The following is an 11,858-nucleotide window of genomic DNA, read 5'->3' as shown; positions in this document are numbered from 1 at the left end:
AAAGAGAAAAGCATAATGCTCTATCAGTTTTACCTTTCAATGGTTGCACCTTTCAACAAGAGAAGTTTCACTATTTGTTCATGGCCCTCATGACAGGCAAAATGCAGGGGTGTTTTTCCTTGGCTATTTTGTACATTTATGATTTTCACATTTCTTTTTTTAAGTAGCATTTGAGCAATCTCCAACCAGCCATACCTATAGAGAAAAAATTATTTAAAGCTTCACAATAAAAACATATGATTACCAAAAAAACATCACCATTTGAAGCATCGAAAAGAAAAACAATTGATGGAAATGCTACAGGTCTGAAAAGCATACCGAGAAACGATATGAAGAGGCGTATCCAGTGAATCTGATGTGACTTGTGCAGCAGCTTTGTTCTTGCTAGTAAAGAGTGTGATGTGCTTCAGAGAGAAAACAAATATCAACAAACGAAAAGAAAGAGTTGGTATTTTTACACTTTCTTGTACTGCTCGGGAGTTTTCAGAGATTAGGTTCATATGTTTGCGTTGAAGTTAAAGGGATGATTAGCATAAAAAAGAGTTCATCTCCCACACACTAGCTCTTACCAACAATTTTGCTGTTAACAGAATATTTTCTTTCGACAATATGGACAGCATCACGTTCCATGAAAACGACCTTCTCTACTTACTTGTAACTTAAAATCAGCAGAAAAACAGACTGACTTTGATCTCAGTACCTGAAGATATCCAGCTCGTGCTGCATAATGTACCGGAGTATATCCAGTTGCATCTTTGTCAACCACTAATGACTTGGATGCAGGACTCTGTAATCAATTAAGAGGATAATATACATGGTCACATGTAATCTTACGAAAGTGCAAAGGGTTTCATTGTCGTTCGGGCTAGAGCATATTTTGGATGTGGCGAAAAATTTTAACGATAGTTCATTACTCTTGATTGGTTTATGAATGTACTAGAATCAATTACAACAACAAAGAGAGCAGACCTGTGTTTATATAAGAAGCGGAGGCTTGCATACATTTTAACAAAGTGTGTTCCCAGCGGTGAAAAAACAAATTCTTACATAATTTGTCCAATAATAAGAAAAAGTGATTAATGAAAACAACTTTAATTAATGATGTTGTGGCGTAGGTACCTTCATTAAGGCTTCCATGGTATTTGTGTTCCCAATAGCTACATGTAGAGCCGAGTGTAACTCCATATCTTTGAGTGTTAAATCTGCTCCCCGATCCATCAGGAGCTGAACAGTCACGCCGGGCCAGCGCGCGTCTCAAAGGTGCAATTAGGCGCCTGCTGTAGCTCCTTGTTCAGCCAGCGGTATTATTGTGAAATTCGAGTTAAAAATGGCGGCCAATGTGAAAATTATAAATGAAGCCAAGAAGATTTTACGGCCTCTGCGTGATGATGTTGATAACTTTGTCCTGTTTGAAAACGAAGTTGAGGAAAACCTAATGAGATTATTGGAGAAGCATCGAAATAATCAGAATTCGATCGAAAGAATGCGAAATTCGGTCATCGATGTTGGGTCGATCATTGCAGGGGAAATGACCATCTTGCTGAAAAAGTTGCATAGGCGACTAAGTTCGCGGAATAAAGCCCATAATCCTTGGACTGTCCTAGTTACAAGGGATTTGCCAGTGCAAATATTCACTTTTCTTCTGCACACGGTAAAGAAGGCAAGGTCCACTTACGGTGTCACCCATTCGGAAAGCAGATTCCTGGATATCATTATTTACACCGAAGAGAATCGACTGGTTAGAGATATATCTCGACTTTGCGACGTCAACCGAGAAGCAATCCTGAAATATTTTTCAAAGACATTTCAGGGTCCCAGGATAGGAAAGGCAAGGGTGGTTGTAAGTGCTCAAAAGCCATTTACCTTGTCTTACTCGAGGAAAGGGTCATATGTTGTAATTAAATGCTACTACAAGTTTACAAATGCAAATGGATACATTTTTGAGAGTTGAAGTAGGCTGTTGTATTAAAAACTAATAGACTGACACTTTATTGCTTGAGTTTTAAATTTATTGTTTAATGAGTAATCTGCCACAACTTATGACCCAATATTTTTCAACAAGTTTAAAAGTGTACATTTATGGGTCATCATATAGAAATAAATGTATCTTGATAATGTATTTAAACATGTACATGTTTGCCATAACACAATGCACTTAATATGTTATCTGTTACAACTTTTGGCACATCTCTTTAAAATAATTATGAGAGGGAACATTATGGGTCATCACAAATAAATAAATGTGTGTTTACTAGAGCAGTTTTCATCCAAGTGTCAAAAGCAAACAACTTTCATTGTACTCAAAATCCCTGATACTTCCCTAATGCCTGCAACAATCAATAACTTTGGTTTCTCTATGGTTTAAGATGGGCTGAGTAGTCTAATGGCTAAGTGATTAGTTTGGTTTTTGCTTCACAACACTAAATTGAAAGCCACTCCAAATAAACAAATAAATAAGTGTTTCCCACAACACATTTGAGCCACATGTTGCCTACTACTCTGCAAGTCTACTACTAGTCCTACATGTGACAAGTATTTCTCATTTTTTTTTATGTCCTAGTGTCACCTAACAGCTGTGGCAAAACTTTTCCCTGCTCAACACTCTGTTGGATAAATTTCATAATTGGATCACCACAGAATGTACATTTTTCATTAGTGGGACTAGCTTTTTCTAAATTGCAGTAGCAAAACCTTGGGTCAGAAAACACCCTGTCTGGGATGTATACAGCAGTATGCTTGTATGTACTAAGGTTGAACCCTTGTTCAGGAAGCCACACTAACATAACAAACTCATGTTTGAAAATCTCGTACCAACGTCTTTTATAAAATGTGTTTTCACTTAGTTTTTTCAACGCAATATGTTTTGCCTCCCTCCCTTCCATTGTTACAAGACCGAGCCCTTGCCCATATTTCTCATGTAGCTCTTTAGTGTGAGCAGGAACGATGTGTCCAATTGTCCACACAGTAGGATTTACAGAGGTAGGGAGAAACAATGCATTCACCCTATAATAGTCACGAGCACTGATGCTCAGTTCTGTAAGCTGGTCAACAGTAATATCAAACCTACTGAAGAGTGAAACACAATCCCTTAGTCTCAGTCCAAGGTATGCAAAAATCAGAACTGTTTTTCTTTGTTGGTGAGAATCATTTTCACCACTAAGCCATTTAATCAATCTCATAAAATTGTGGCAAAGTAGCCTGGAATCTTTTCCAGTAAATCTATACTGGAGATCCTGACCCTTACCCTGTGTTTCATCGTACCACTTCTTTACCTTTCTTGTCAAACATTTGGCCTTTACCTCAAACTTCAGTGCAGTTACAACTCTAGAGAAAATGCTATCATTTGGAACATCTGCAAACTTTTTGCAGCTGTCTGGAAGATTTGACTTTCCCACTGCCTCTTTCAGAACCCCCTTAAAAAAATACTGCCAGGCATTATTCTTAATATGTAAAGGCTCCACATGGGCAAGATCAATCAATTTCCCAATTAAAGGCACAAACTCTTGGCGACTTTTCTTGCGTGCAATAAATTCTGTGATTTTGCTCCGAAATTGTTTCTGCTTAAGTTGTTTCTCTGACAAGGATATTTTAAATTTTTCAACCTCATTTGCAATTTTGATCCTGTCTTCATACTTCCAAGGCTTCCACATGGTCTGTGTCCTTGGTTGCTGGACGGTATTTCTCTGTGACAAACTTAGGTGGGATAAAAATGTCCCCTTTAAGTCAGAACAGTTGTCTTTTGAAACATCTGCAAAACTTGAGAAAAATCTTGCACTATTGGGCAGTTCACCCCCCAGCATAGCCAACATCTTCATGTCATTTGGCAATTCTGCACATTTGAAGGTTACATGGAAGCCCTCAATTTCAAAGACTTTTTTCTCTATCTCACTAATTTCTTTGCACAACAACTGACAGTACTTGCGTACAACTGGCGAAGTTTCTTCACAATTACCCCCAAAAATAATAAAGTTGTCATTGCTTGATGCAACCCTCTTACCAACATTAATAAAACTTAGAAGAAAGGAACAAGCACTCTCATTCTTCCCAAATGGGCAGCCATCCCCACCAACTGCAAACAAAAAAGTACCTTCAGTTTTGCCAAACCACTGAAGGGTTTCCTTTCTGCCTTTTCGAAGGTAAAATTTTGCTAAGCGTGGCAAATACTCAATTAACTTTCGAAAGCAACCTGTTGTTGTTTCATCTTCCATAACACCTTGAAACTGTTCTTCTAATTTGTACACATTTCCAATGCTGATTTGGTTTATTTCTTTGACAAGCTTGTTATAAGGCATCAATTTTGGAATAGGGCAGTTTGGCATCGCAGTAATAGCTGACATCCTGTTTCCTATAGTTTGATTTTTTTTCATTGATAATGCAAGTCTTACAGACTTATATTTTCGCTTGCCCATTACACCACTGCCATAGAAAACTGCAATGCTCCTCTTTACATTTTCTGGTGAGCTTTCAAAAGCTTTTGAATTTTTCTTAAATACAGCTGAGACTACCTTCTCTGTTAGCATTTTCTGACTTAAAACATAATCTTTCATTATATCTACTTTACATCTTTTTGCTAAGGTGTCAAACATCCCATCAAAGGCTGGTGTCGGGTTATTCCCAGATCCTCCATGGATTTGGGAAGCAGTTTTCACTGTTTCCTGTCGTCTTTTTGATGCTGTTCTAGGTGGCATATTTGATTTCCCATCCACCAAAATAGTTGGGGATCTTGTTCGAGAACTAGTATCAGTGTTAACAGGTTGTAACTGCAAAGAAAAATACCTCATTACCTCCTTTTTCTATACAGCAGTGAAATATCATCTCATAGTAAGGACTATTCTACCAACCTGAACATTTTGAGTTTCATGAGTCAATTCTCTCAATATTTCCCCTGAATCACTAACCTTTGGGTAACAAAAATTAAATTAACCATTCACTTCCAAAATGTTCATTCCACAAGTAAAACAAAAGCTACCAGCAATTAATTAATAAATTATCAAAGGTGGCTATTTATAGGTGTAGCATTTTCCAGAAATGATGAATAAATCAGAAGTATATCAAAACATGAAAAGAAAAGTAAACTTCCTTCAATCTCAAACTAACAGAGTAGCTTGTTCAATGCTAATATCTTCAAGTTAACTACTCTAAAAACTAATTAACTTAAAATAATCATTATTATTATAGATCACAAGCAAAATAACTAGTTACCTAAATAACTAACTAAATGTAATCTATCAATATATACCTACATGTAATGTACTTAAAAACATAACACAGAATATCTTGTTGCTTATTACCAGCATGTCTCAGTTAACTAAGCTAATATAACTCAATAACTACATGAAAGTCCTCACTGACTGACTTTAATTAACTAACCTTTGATTTTAGTCTATTAATTTTTCTTGTGTTTGAGCTAAGCTCTACCTTCAAACTTCTACACTGTTCTACTGCTGTCTGCCTGGCTTCCTTTCGGGCCTTCATAAAGGCACTAACATCGAATCGAGTGTTCTTATTGTGTGGCATAATGCTAACAGTTCGCCTAGTGCAATGCACAAGACACTGTTATGCGTTTAGCCCGGGTATTCACACATAAGCCAAAATTCAGTAAAACAAAAACGATACGATTCTTCTCTAGGTCTCAAAGATGTAAAATATTCCTTTCAAATGCTGTTGTTTGGAAAACTGTAAAATTCTATCGGAGCCAAAAACTTAGCTTTGTAGTGTCGAGCAAATCTACGCCATTAGACCAAGGAAGTCACTCGCAGAAAATCCGTCCTTCGATAGCGAAACCATGACATGTTTGGTATCTCCTGAAAGCTAATGGAACAAGCTCCCACATTCTCTTGTGAATGACGCAACACAGCTTCCTCAAAAGGCGGGAAGACCCTTTAGTTTTAGCAAACCTAACTCCTCCCCAGTCTTCTCTCGGAGATTCCTAATTCTGCCGCCATTTTTGAAAACACTGCAATGCTGCTTTGTGACGCGCGCTGGCCCGGCGTGAGTCTCTGTTCCACCCACTGAGGCGGCCAAGAAAAGAGGAGTTCGGCCTTCAATGTCGCGGGGGTCAGCTTGGGCACCCTGAATAAAAATAATTCATATGTAATAAATGGAAAGGACTCAGGATGACCCAAGCATGTATCCAAATGAGAGAAATGAAACATAAGAACAGCGCCTTATCACCGTCATTGTCCCAATTAATGTGTTTTCAGGTTAGGTTCGAAAAGACTCAGCTTTTCTGAGATACTCTATAGAGTTGCAGGAAGAAGGAAAAGAAACGGAACAACAGCAGGAAAAAAGCACTTTCTGTAGAATATAATTTTAACGAATCCCTCACCTCATCTAATAAAAGGTTTACCACCAGGGAGTGATTGTTCACTGCTGCACGGTGAATGGGAAACATGCCTTGTTCATCGATGATCACTTCTTTGCAGATATCTCGGACCTCACTGGTCAGAAGTTGAACGATCTCCAGAGAGCCTTGTGAGCATGCCAGATGTAAAGCAGTACTGTTATCTGATCCCTATTATGGGGTAAATTGTGAACATTAATAAAATCATTTCTTTAAAATATCCACGAGTTGCTAAAATTATAGGTAAAAAAGTATAAATGACTCTGAAGGAGGTAAATTACGAGTTCTATTGTCGATTTACCGTAGAGTTTATTTCACTTTAAGAAATTTGATTTAAATAAAGCAAGTAACCGAGTTTTTTCATGCGCTCAAACCCTTGGACACAAATTATTTTTTCTTTAGGATTACGATACGAGTAAAAATGTGTTACCTTTGTTTGCCGCACATTTGATCCAAGCTTTAAACACAGTTCTACAATATAGATTAGTGAAGAGAAGATTATGTCAACGAAAGAAATCAAGTTTGATGCACTAAATAAAATCAGGCTCAGTCCCTTTAAAGATCATGAAAATGTTCGATTGTTTTTTGTTTGTTTGTTTGTTTGTTTTCGTGGGAGCATTTATTTCTTTAGAGGTTGAACTATACTTATCGCTGCAGATATTACATATCCTACCACTTCCATTCACCATAACCCATAATTACGTCAGGTGAAGAGTCTATTTCAAGCGTTTCAAATATTTCTATTGTCGCAGTAAAAAAAGGGGGTTCAGTTCGTAAATGTGTCTCACCGGGAGAATCCCGCTGTCCACCGCAAGATGGAGCAAGGTGCTACCTTCATCGTCAACGTTGTAGAGGAGACCCTCTAAATTCAGGTCTTTTTCTTTCACTAAAAAGGAAAGCGAGAAATTGCAGTCGGGAAATTCTTTCGAAAAATGTTTTGACTGGTTTATACGGATAAGGATTAAGATAGAGAAGGAGCAGGATACATAGTGGAAAAATATAGTGGTGCAGTATTCTGGCACAAGTGATCATACTGGTCACACCAGTGGACACAGTCTGGTGTCAAATTCCCTGAAAATTGTAAGATTTACTATATGTCATTAAAGGGACTCAAAGGATATATAGAGACTCGACTCACGTCCCTTGTGGGAGAATAATCCATGTTAGTGGACAGTGCTCTAGGCGAATATGCAGAGGGTACCGTAAAAAGTATCTTGGTTTAAACGGTTAGTTGCATCATTAAAGAAAATAAAAGGGCGAATAGGTTCTCCTGTTAGCAGACATTTTTCACCGGAAATATCTCTGACGAGTTCTGATGATCTCTGATGAGTTCACCGCCTAACTCATACTTTTCCCCGAAAGTTGAATTGAATTACCGATTCCAGCAAAGTATTCAGACACAGACTGCGCTCCCTTAGCGATTGCTAAACCAAAGGGAGTCATGTTGTCTTCAGCTGCCTGAGCGATGTCGCCTTCATGCTCCACCTAAAAAAGTAGAACATTTTGTAAAAGGTGGGAAATGGATCTCTTCAGTTTTGTGGATTCAAGCACTGATTGACCACTACCTTTTAAACCTGAGTAACATTCTCGGAGAGAACAACAATTCACTTGCTTCGGTAGATTTATAGTTCACTATGTACAATATGTTACTGCTACCTGTTTTCTTGACAACTAATTCAAGTGCATCTCGATTTTATCATCCCTAGCGAATTATCTTGCTGGGGGTACATATCATCACAAAGGTTTAGCCACTAATGCCTTTTCATATGATATTCAGTGGCTTGTCTCAAAAATTCTCTAACATTAAACCTGTAAGATTAAAATGCCACCCATAATTTCTTACCAATCGCTTGCAAATGTCGACGCAATCCATTTGAGCAGCAATGTGAAGAGGCGTGTAGGACCCGAATCCTTTCGCATTAGCATTGCTTTTACTGTCGTTCAACAATAGCTAGAGATATTAAAAATAGATGACCTTGTTAATAAGGCTTACTACAATCATGATGTACCGTGCGTTGTAGCTCACGCTACAGTTAGGTACACCTCACACGCCCAGATGGACACCACCTTCCATTCCGCGATGAGAATTGATCAAGAAAAGCGCAATTCTTCACAATAATCAATATAGTCTTAAGAAAGATCGAGACTTAATTTTCTACTCAAGATCCAGTAAAGAGGTGGACTGTTATACCAAACGACAAGTAGAAATGTATCAATAAAGCAAAAACAGACATTATGTTTTCTAACCACAACAATTGCCTCGCTATCAACTCTGACGGCAGCATGGAGAGGCGTGTCTCCTCGCTCATCAAGACACTTGACATCAGCTCCTGATTTCAGCAGCAAGTCAACGATGTTGAAATGTTTACCAATAATGGCATTATGCAACGGCGTCTTGCCAAATGAATCTGGAGTATTTATTTCTAGGGGAAACAAATATAAAGATATATCTTAGAGTTATCCGAAGCAATTAATGGGTAGATCAAAATGGACTTAGCCAACTGAAAACAAAAAAAGTTGTATCAGTCCTGATTTATCCTCAGAAAATGCAGCCATTTTGCATCGTTACACGCCCGCCAAGTGATAAAGAATAACAAGGTTTTAAGTGAATAACGCCAATTTGATTTACAAGCAATGGGAACTTGAATTCCATTTACAAAAATACACCTGAAGTGGATTTTTCAAGAAAGGAAGATACAAAACAATGTATGAAACACGCAAATCCTGATAAGGATATCCATAAGCTCACTTACTGATATGTAGCTTTTTCTTCACGTTAGCTTTCTCCCTGCTCACAGTTTCAATTCAAGATCTTAATTTAATTTCTGTAGTGTTCCTTTTGAAACTAATAATAATTTTGTTTCTCTTCTTTACATTAGTTACAGTACTTACATTCAATTCAAACAATGGGGGCTAGCTACGGTCATGATAATATTGGAACAAATATGGCAGAAAAAACAGTTCGAATGGAGTTCTGTTATCGTCCGGTATCAGTTGCTCGAAATGGGACTCAAAAAAAATGTAGGAATAGTTGCCATAATTGGTCTAAATGAGTTTTAGAGTTGTAAGTCCACACTCACCAACTCCTTTTCCAAGTAATTTTTGCACTTCAGCCTCGTTTCCAGACAAAGCAGCATGATGCAGTTTCTGTACTTTGTTGCCTTTGCTCGCTTTCTGTCCATGAAAAAAACCCGCAAATGTCAAGAATTAGTAAAAGTATAACGCTTGAATAACATATATTCAGCAACGAATACAGGATAGATATCTCTTGTTAAAATGTGTTAAACAAATGAGCCAATCAAATTTAGAAGATGACCGAGAGTCTGCCCATTCGAAAGTCTGAACATGCTAAGCGTGCACAAACATAGAACGAGACAGACAGATTTATGCTTTGAAAATAAACAACCCTCTTTCACACGTTCTAAACCAGGCGTCTCCAGAGGTTCATCATAATATGTAACCTTTACGGACTTTGTTTAACCATCTTTGATTCCCACAACAAATCGAGGATATGACGTAAGTTCTCTAATCACATTCATGGTGTCCGATTTGCTTTAGGATGATGAATTCTTGAACTATTTAAATTGATAAATTGAGTGTTCTCAGCTGACCCGATTTATCCCCGATTACTCTCTTTGCAGTGAATGTAACCGCCAATCATCTCAACAGTAGATTCTGCAGGTTTTTGCCGTCATTTTTACCTTAGATTTTTTTTATCGTCCTCTGAATATTACCCGATACACTTTGCACGAAATGAGAAAATGACTTTAACAGCGAAAGTTTCGTGAGAGTATCCCAGAATGATTCTCTTTACCTTTCTTCGCTCTCTTAGTACAAGGAAACTTTGCAATAGTTCTAGGCATTATTAATTAAAATAAATGCCAAGAGATCCGGATGAACTTCTTCCTTCGCATTTAGCAGAACTTTTTGAGTGTTCACACTACTGTCGGGTATGTTTACACCCTATCCACTCAATGGAAAGCATTGGTTGAAAAATAATTTCGGTTAAAAAATGAAATTGTTTGTTTCCTGAATTTAATCTTAGACCAAATAAAATGGATAGCTCACTTGCAAACTCTTGGGATGAGACTTTGAACAGTCCCTTGCAATGCTCATGGCGAGAAGAACTCTTGTGAAGCATGTATTCATTGACATATGGTCTAATATTTCGTACCTCTTTTTGAATGCAAATACGTACATTTGCAGCCAACAAAAGCCTAATCATCCTGCAAGTCTTTGGCCCGAAGCATGCTTAACAAGTTACCGGTTTGTAGCTACGCTATTTGCTCAATACTTATTACCTTACAGAAACCTATAACAGTGAAATTTAAAAATAAGTACAACGCTCACCAGCTTTTTATAAGATGAAAAGTCCATCATGATATGTATTGGTTGTGGACCAATACATATATACTCACTGTATTCTGACTTATATTGTCCAGTTTGTTACACTGGTGTACTCATGAGTTAATGCGACCGCATGCGAACAATGTATTTTAGATATATTCGAACAGGCTGTGCCACAAATAAACTCTTTAGAGAGTGAGTGTCTTATTAAAAGTTATGAACATCGGACGTCAATAATAATTACATTCGGCTCGATTAGAGCTACGGTGGCCTAATCTGTTAAGCTTTCTGTTTTGAATGGCTAAAATTAAGTATCAAACCTCAAGGCTGGTCAGCAGCAATGTTTATCTTCGCGTTTTATAAAATTTCGAGAGATATGATTCAGTTTTGAAATTTCAGATGTAAAAATTGACACTTTGTTTCAATCAAATAGCTGGATACACGTCCTGGAAGGAAGGGTAGCGAGTCATCGATGCAAATACGTAAGTAAATTTCATCCTCGGTCTTTCCAAACACATCAAAACATCACTAAACAATAGACATCACACTGAAAACTCTTTCTCATTTCAAAGCTTGCCTAAGGTGAAATCCCTTGCCTAGTGATGTTTTGCCCGAATGGCATTTTTTGGCGTCCTTGTTTCTTTAGTTGAGTTACTGTTTGTATCAGTGAGGTTTTCACTCGCCACAGAAGCATCGGAATGCGCACTAATTTGACTGAACTTCCTTAAACCGTTGTTTGATCGCTGTATCGCAGGGCTGCCTGGAGGATTTGAATTTAAAGGGATATCTTTCTCTTTATATCGGTCCGATTTGGACAAATGTCCTAAAGATGACTGAAGGTTGGACGTTGGTCGTTTTTTAAGAACTTGTTTTTGGTACATACTTCCAGGAGACGCCGCCATATTGGGACTATTGTGAATTGCGTCTCTTGACCGCCTAGAAAATATTGGTCTCGTCAGCACGTTTCTTTGGGAACTTAGTTATTTCCTACATATTGCAGATGCTCTTAAAGTCTATTTGCACCCAACTTAGACCGCGCTTAACAATAAATTTATTGACATCTGTCCCATAGCCGAACAAATTTAAGGCGACTTTACTAACGGAGACGTGCGTGTGTTGACAATAGTTTGATTCATTTCGTTGATACGCAAATCGATTCTAATGTAAT

General features: G+C 37.7%; 2 protein-coding genes across 2 annotated transcripts in view; both read right to left on the bottom strand.

Annotated features, from left to right (window-relative positions):
• Positions 1-11,858, bottom strand: part of LOC148720102 (transient receptor potential cation channel subfamily A member 1-like) — a 36,701-nt gene that overhangs the window by 18,472 nt on the left and 6,371 nt on the right. The window contains exons 2-13 of the mRNA XM_088738153.1: positions 9,424-9,517; positions 8,591-8,766; positions 8,187-8,294; positions 7,720-7,828; positions 7,133-7,229; positions 6,774-6,822; positions 6,329-6,514; positions 5,999-6,072; positions 1,120-1,234; positions 701-787; positions 319-404; positions 34-195 (exon numbers count right to left, since the gene is read on the bottom strand). Of these exons, the coding sequence (XP_088594279.1) occupies positions 34-195; positions 319-404; positions 701-787; positions 1,120-1,234; positions 5,999-6,072; positions 6,329-6,514; positions 6,774-6,822; positions 7,133-7,229; positions 7,720-7,828; positions 8,187-8,294; positions 8,591-8,766; positions 9,424-9,517 (1,343 nt within the window). The remainder of the gene's footprint in view (positions 1-33; positions 196-318; positions 405-700; positions 788-1,119; positions 1,235-5,998; positions 6,073-6,328; positions 6,515-6,773; positions 6,823-7,132; positions 7,230-7,719; positions 7,829-8,186; positions 8,295-8,590; positions 8,767-9,423; positions 9,518-11,858) is intronic.
• On the bottom strand, positions 1,986-5,364 carry LOC148720103 (uncharacterized). Its single transcript, XM_088738151.1, has 2 exons — positions 4,842-5,364; positions 1,986-4,760 (listed from the first exon to the last, which is right to left on the bottom strand). The coding sequence occupies exon 2, from the start codon at positions 4,686-4,688 to the stop codon at positions 2,550-2,552; it is 2,139 nt and encodes a 712-aa protein (XP_088594277.1). The 5' UTR covers positions 4,689-4,760; positions 4,842-5,364; the 3' UTR covers positions 1,986-2,549.

The sequence above is a fragment of the Stylophora pistillata genome, chromosome 11 (genome assembly GCF_964205215.1).
Source record: "Stylophora pistillata chromosome 11, jaStyPist1.2, whole genome shotgun sequence".
NCBI classification, from domain to species: Eukaryota; Metazoa; Cnidaria; class Anthozoa; order Scleractinia; family Pocilloporidae; genus Stylophora; species Stylophora pistillata.
This window is presented reverse-complemented; position numbering and strand designations above follow the sequence as displayed.

Bases quoted from the DNA above. Each gene is read 5' to 3' on its own strand.
- LOC148720103 (XM_088738151.1), bottom strand. From the start codon at position 4,688: ATGCCACCTAGAACAGCATCAAAAAGACGACAGGAAACAGTGAAAACT.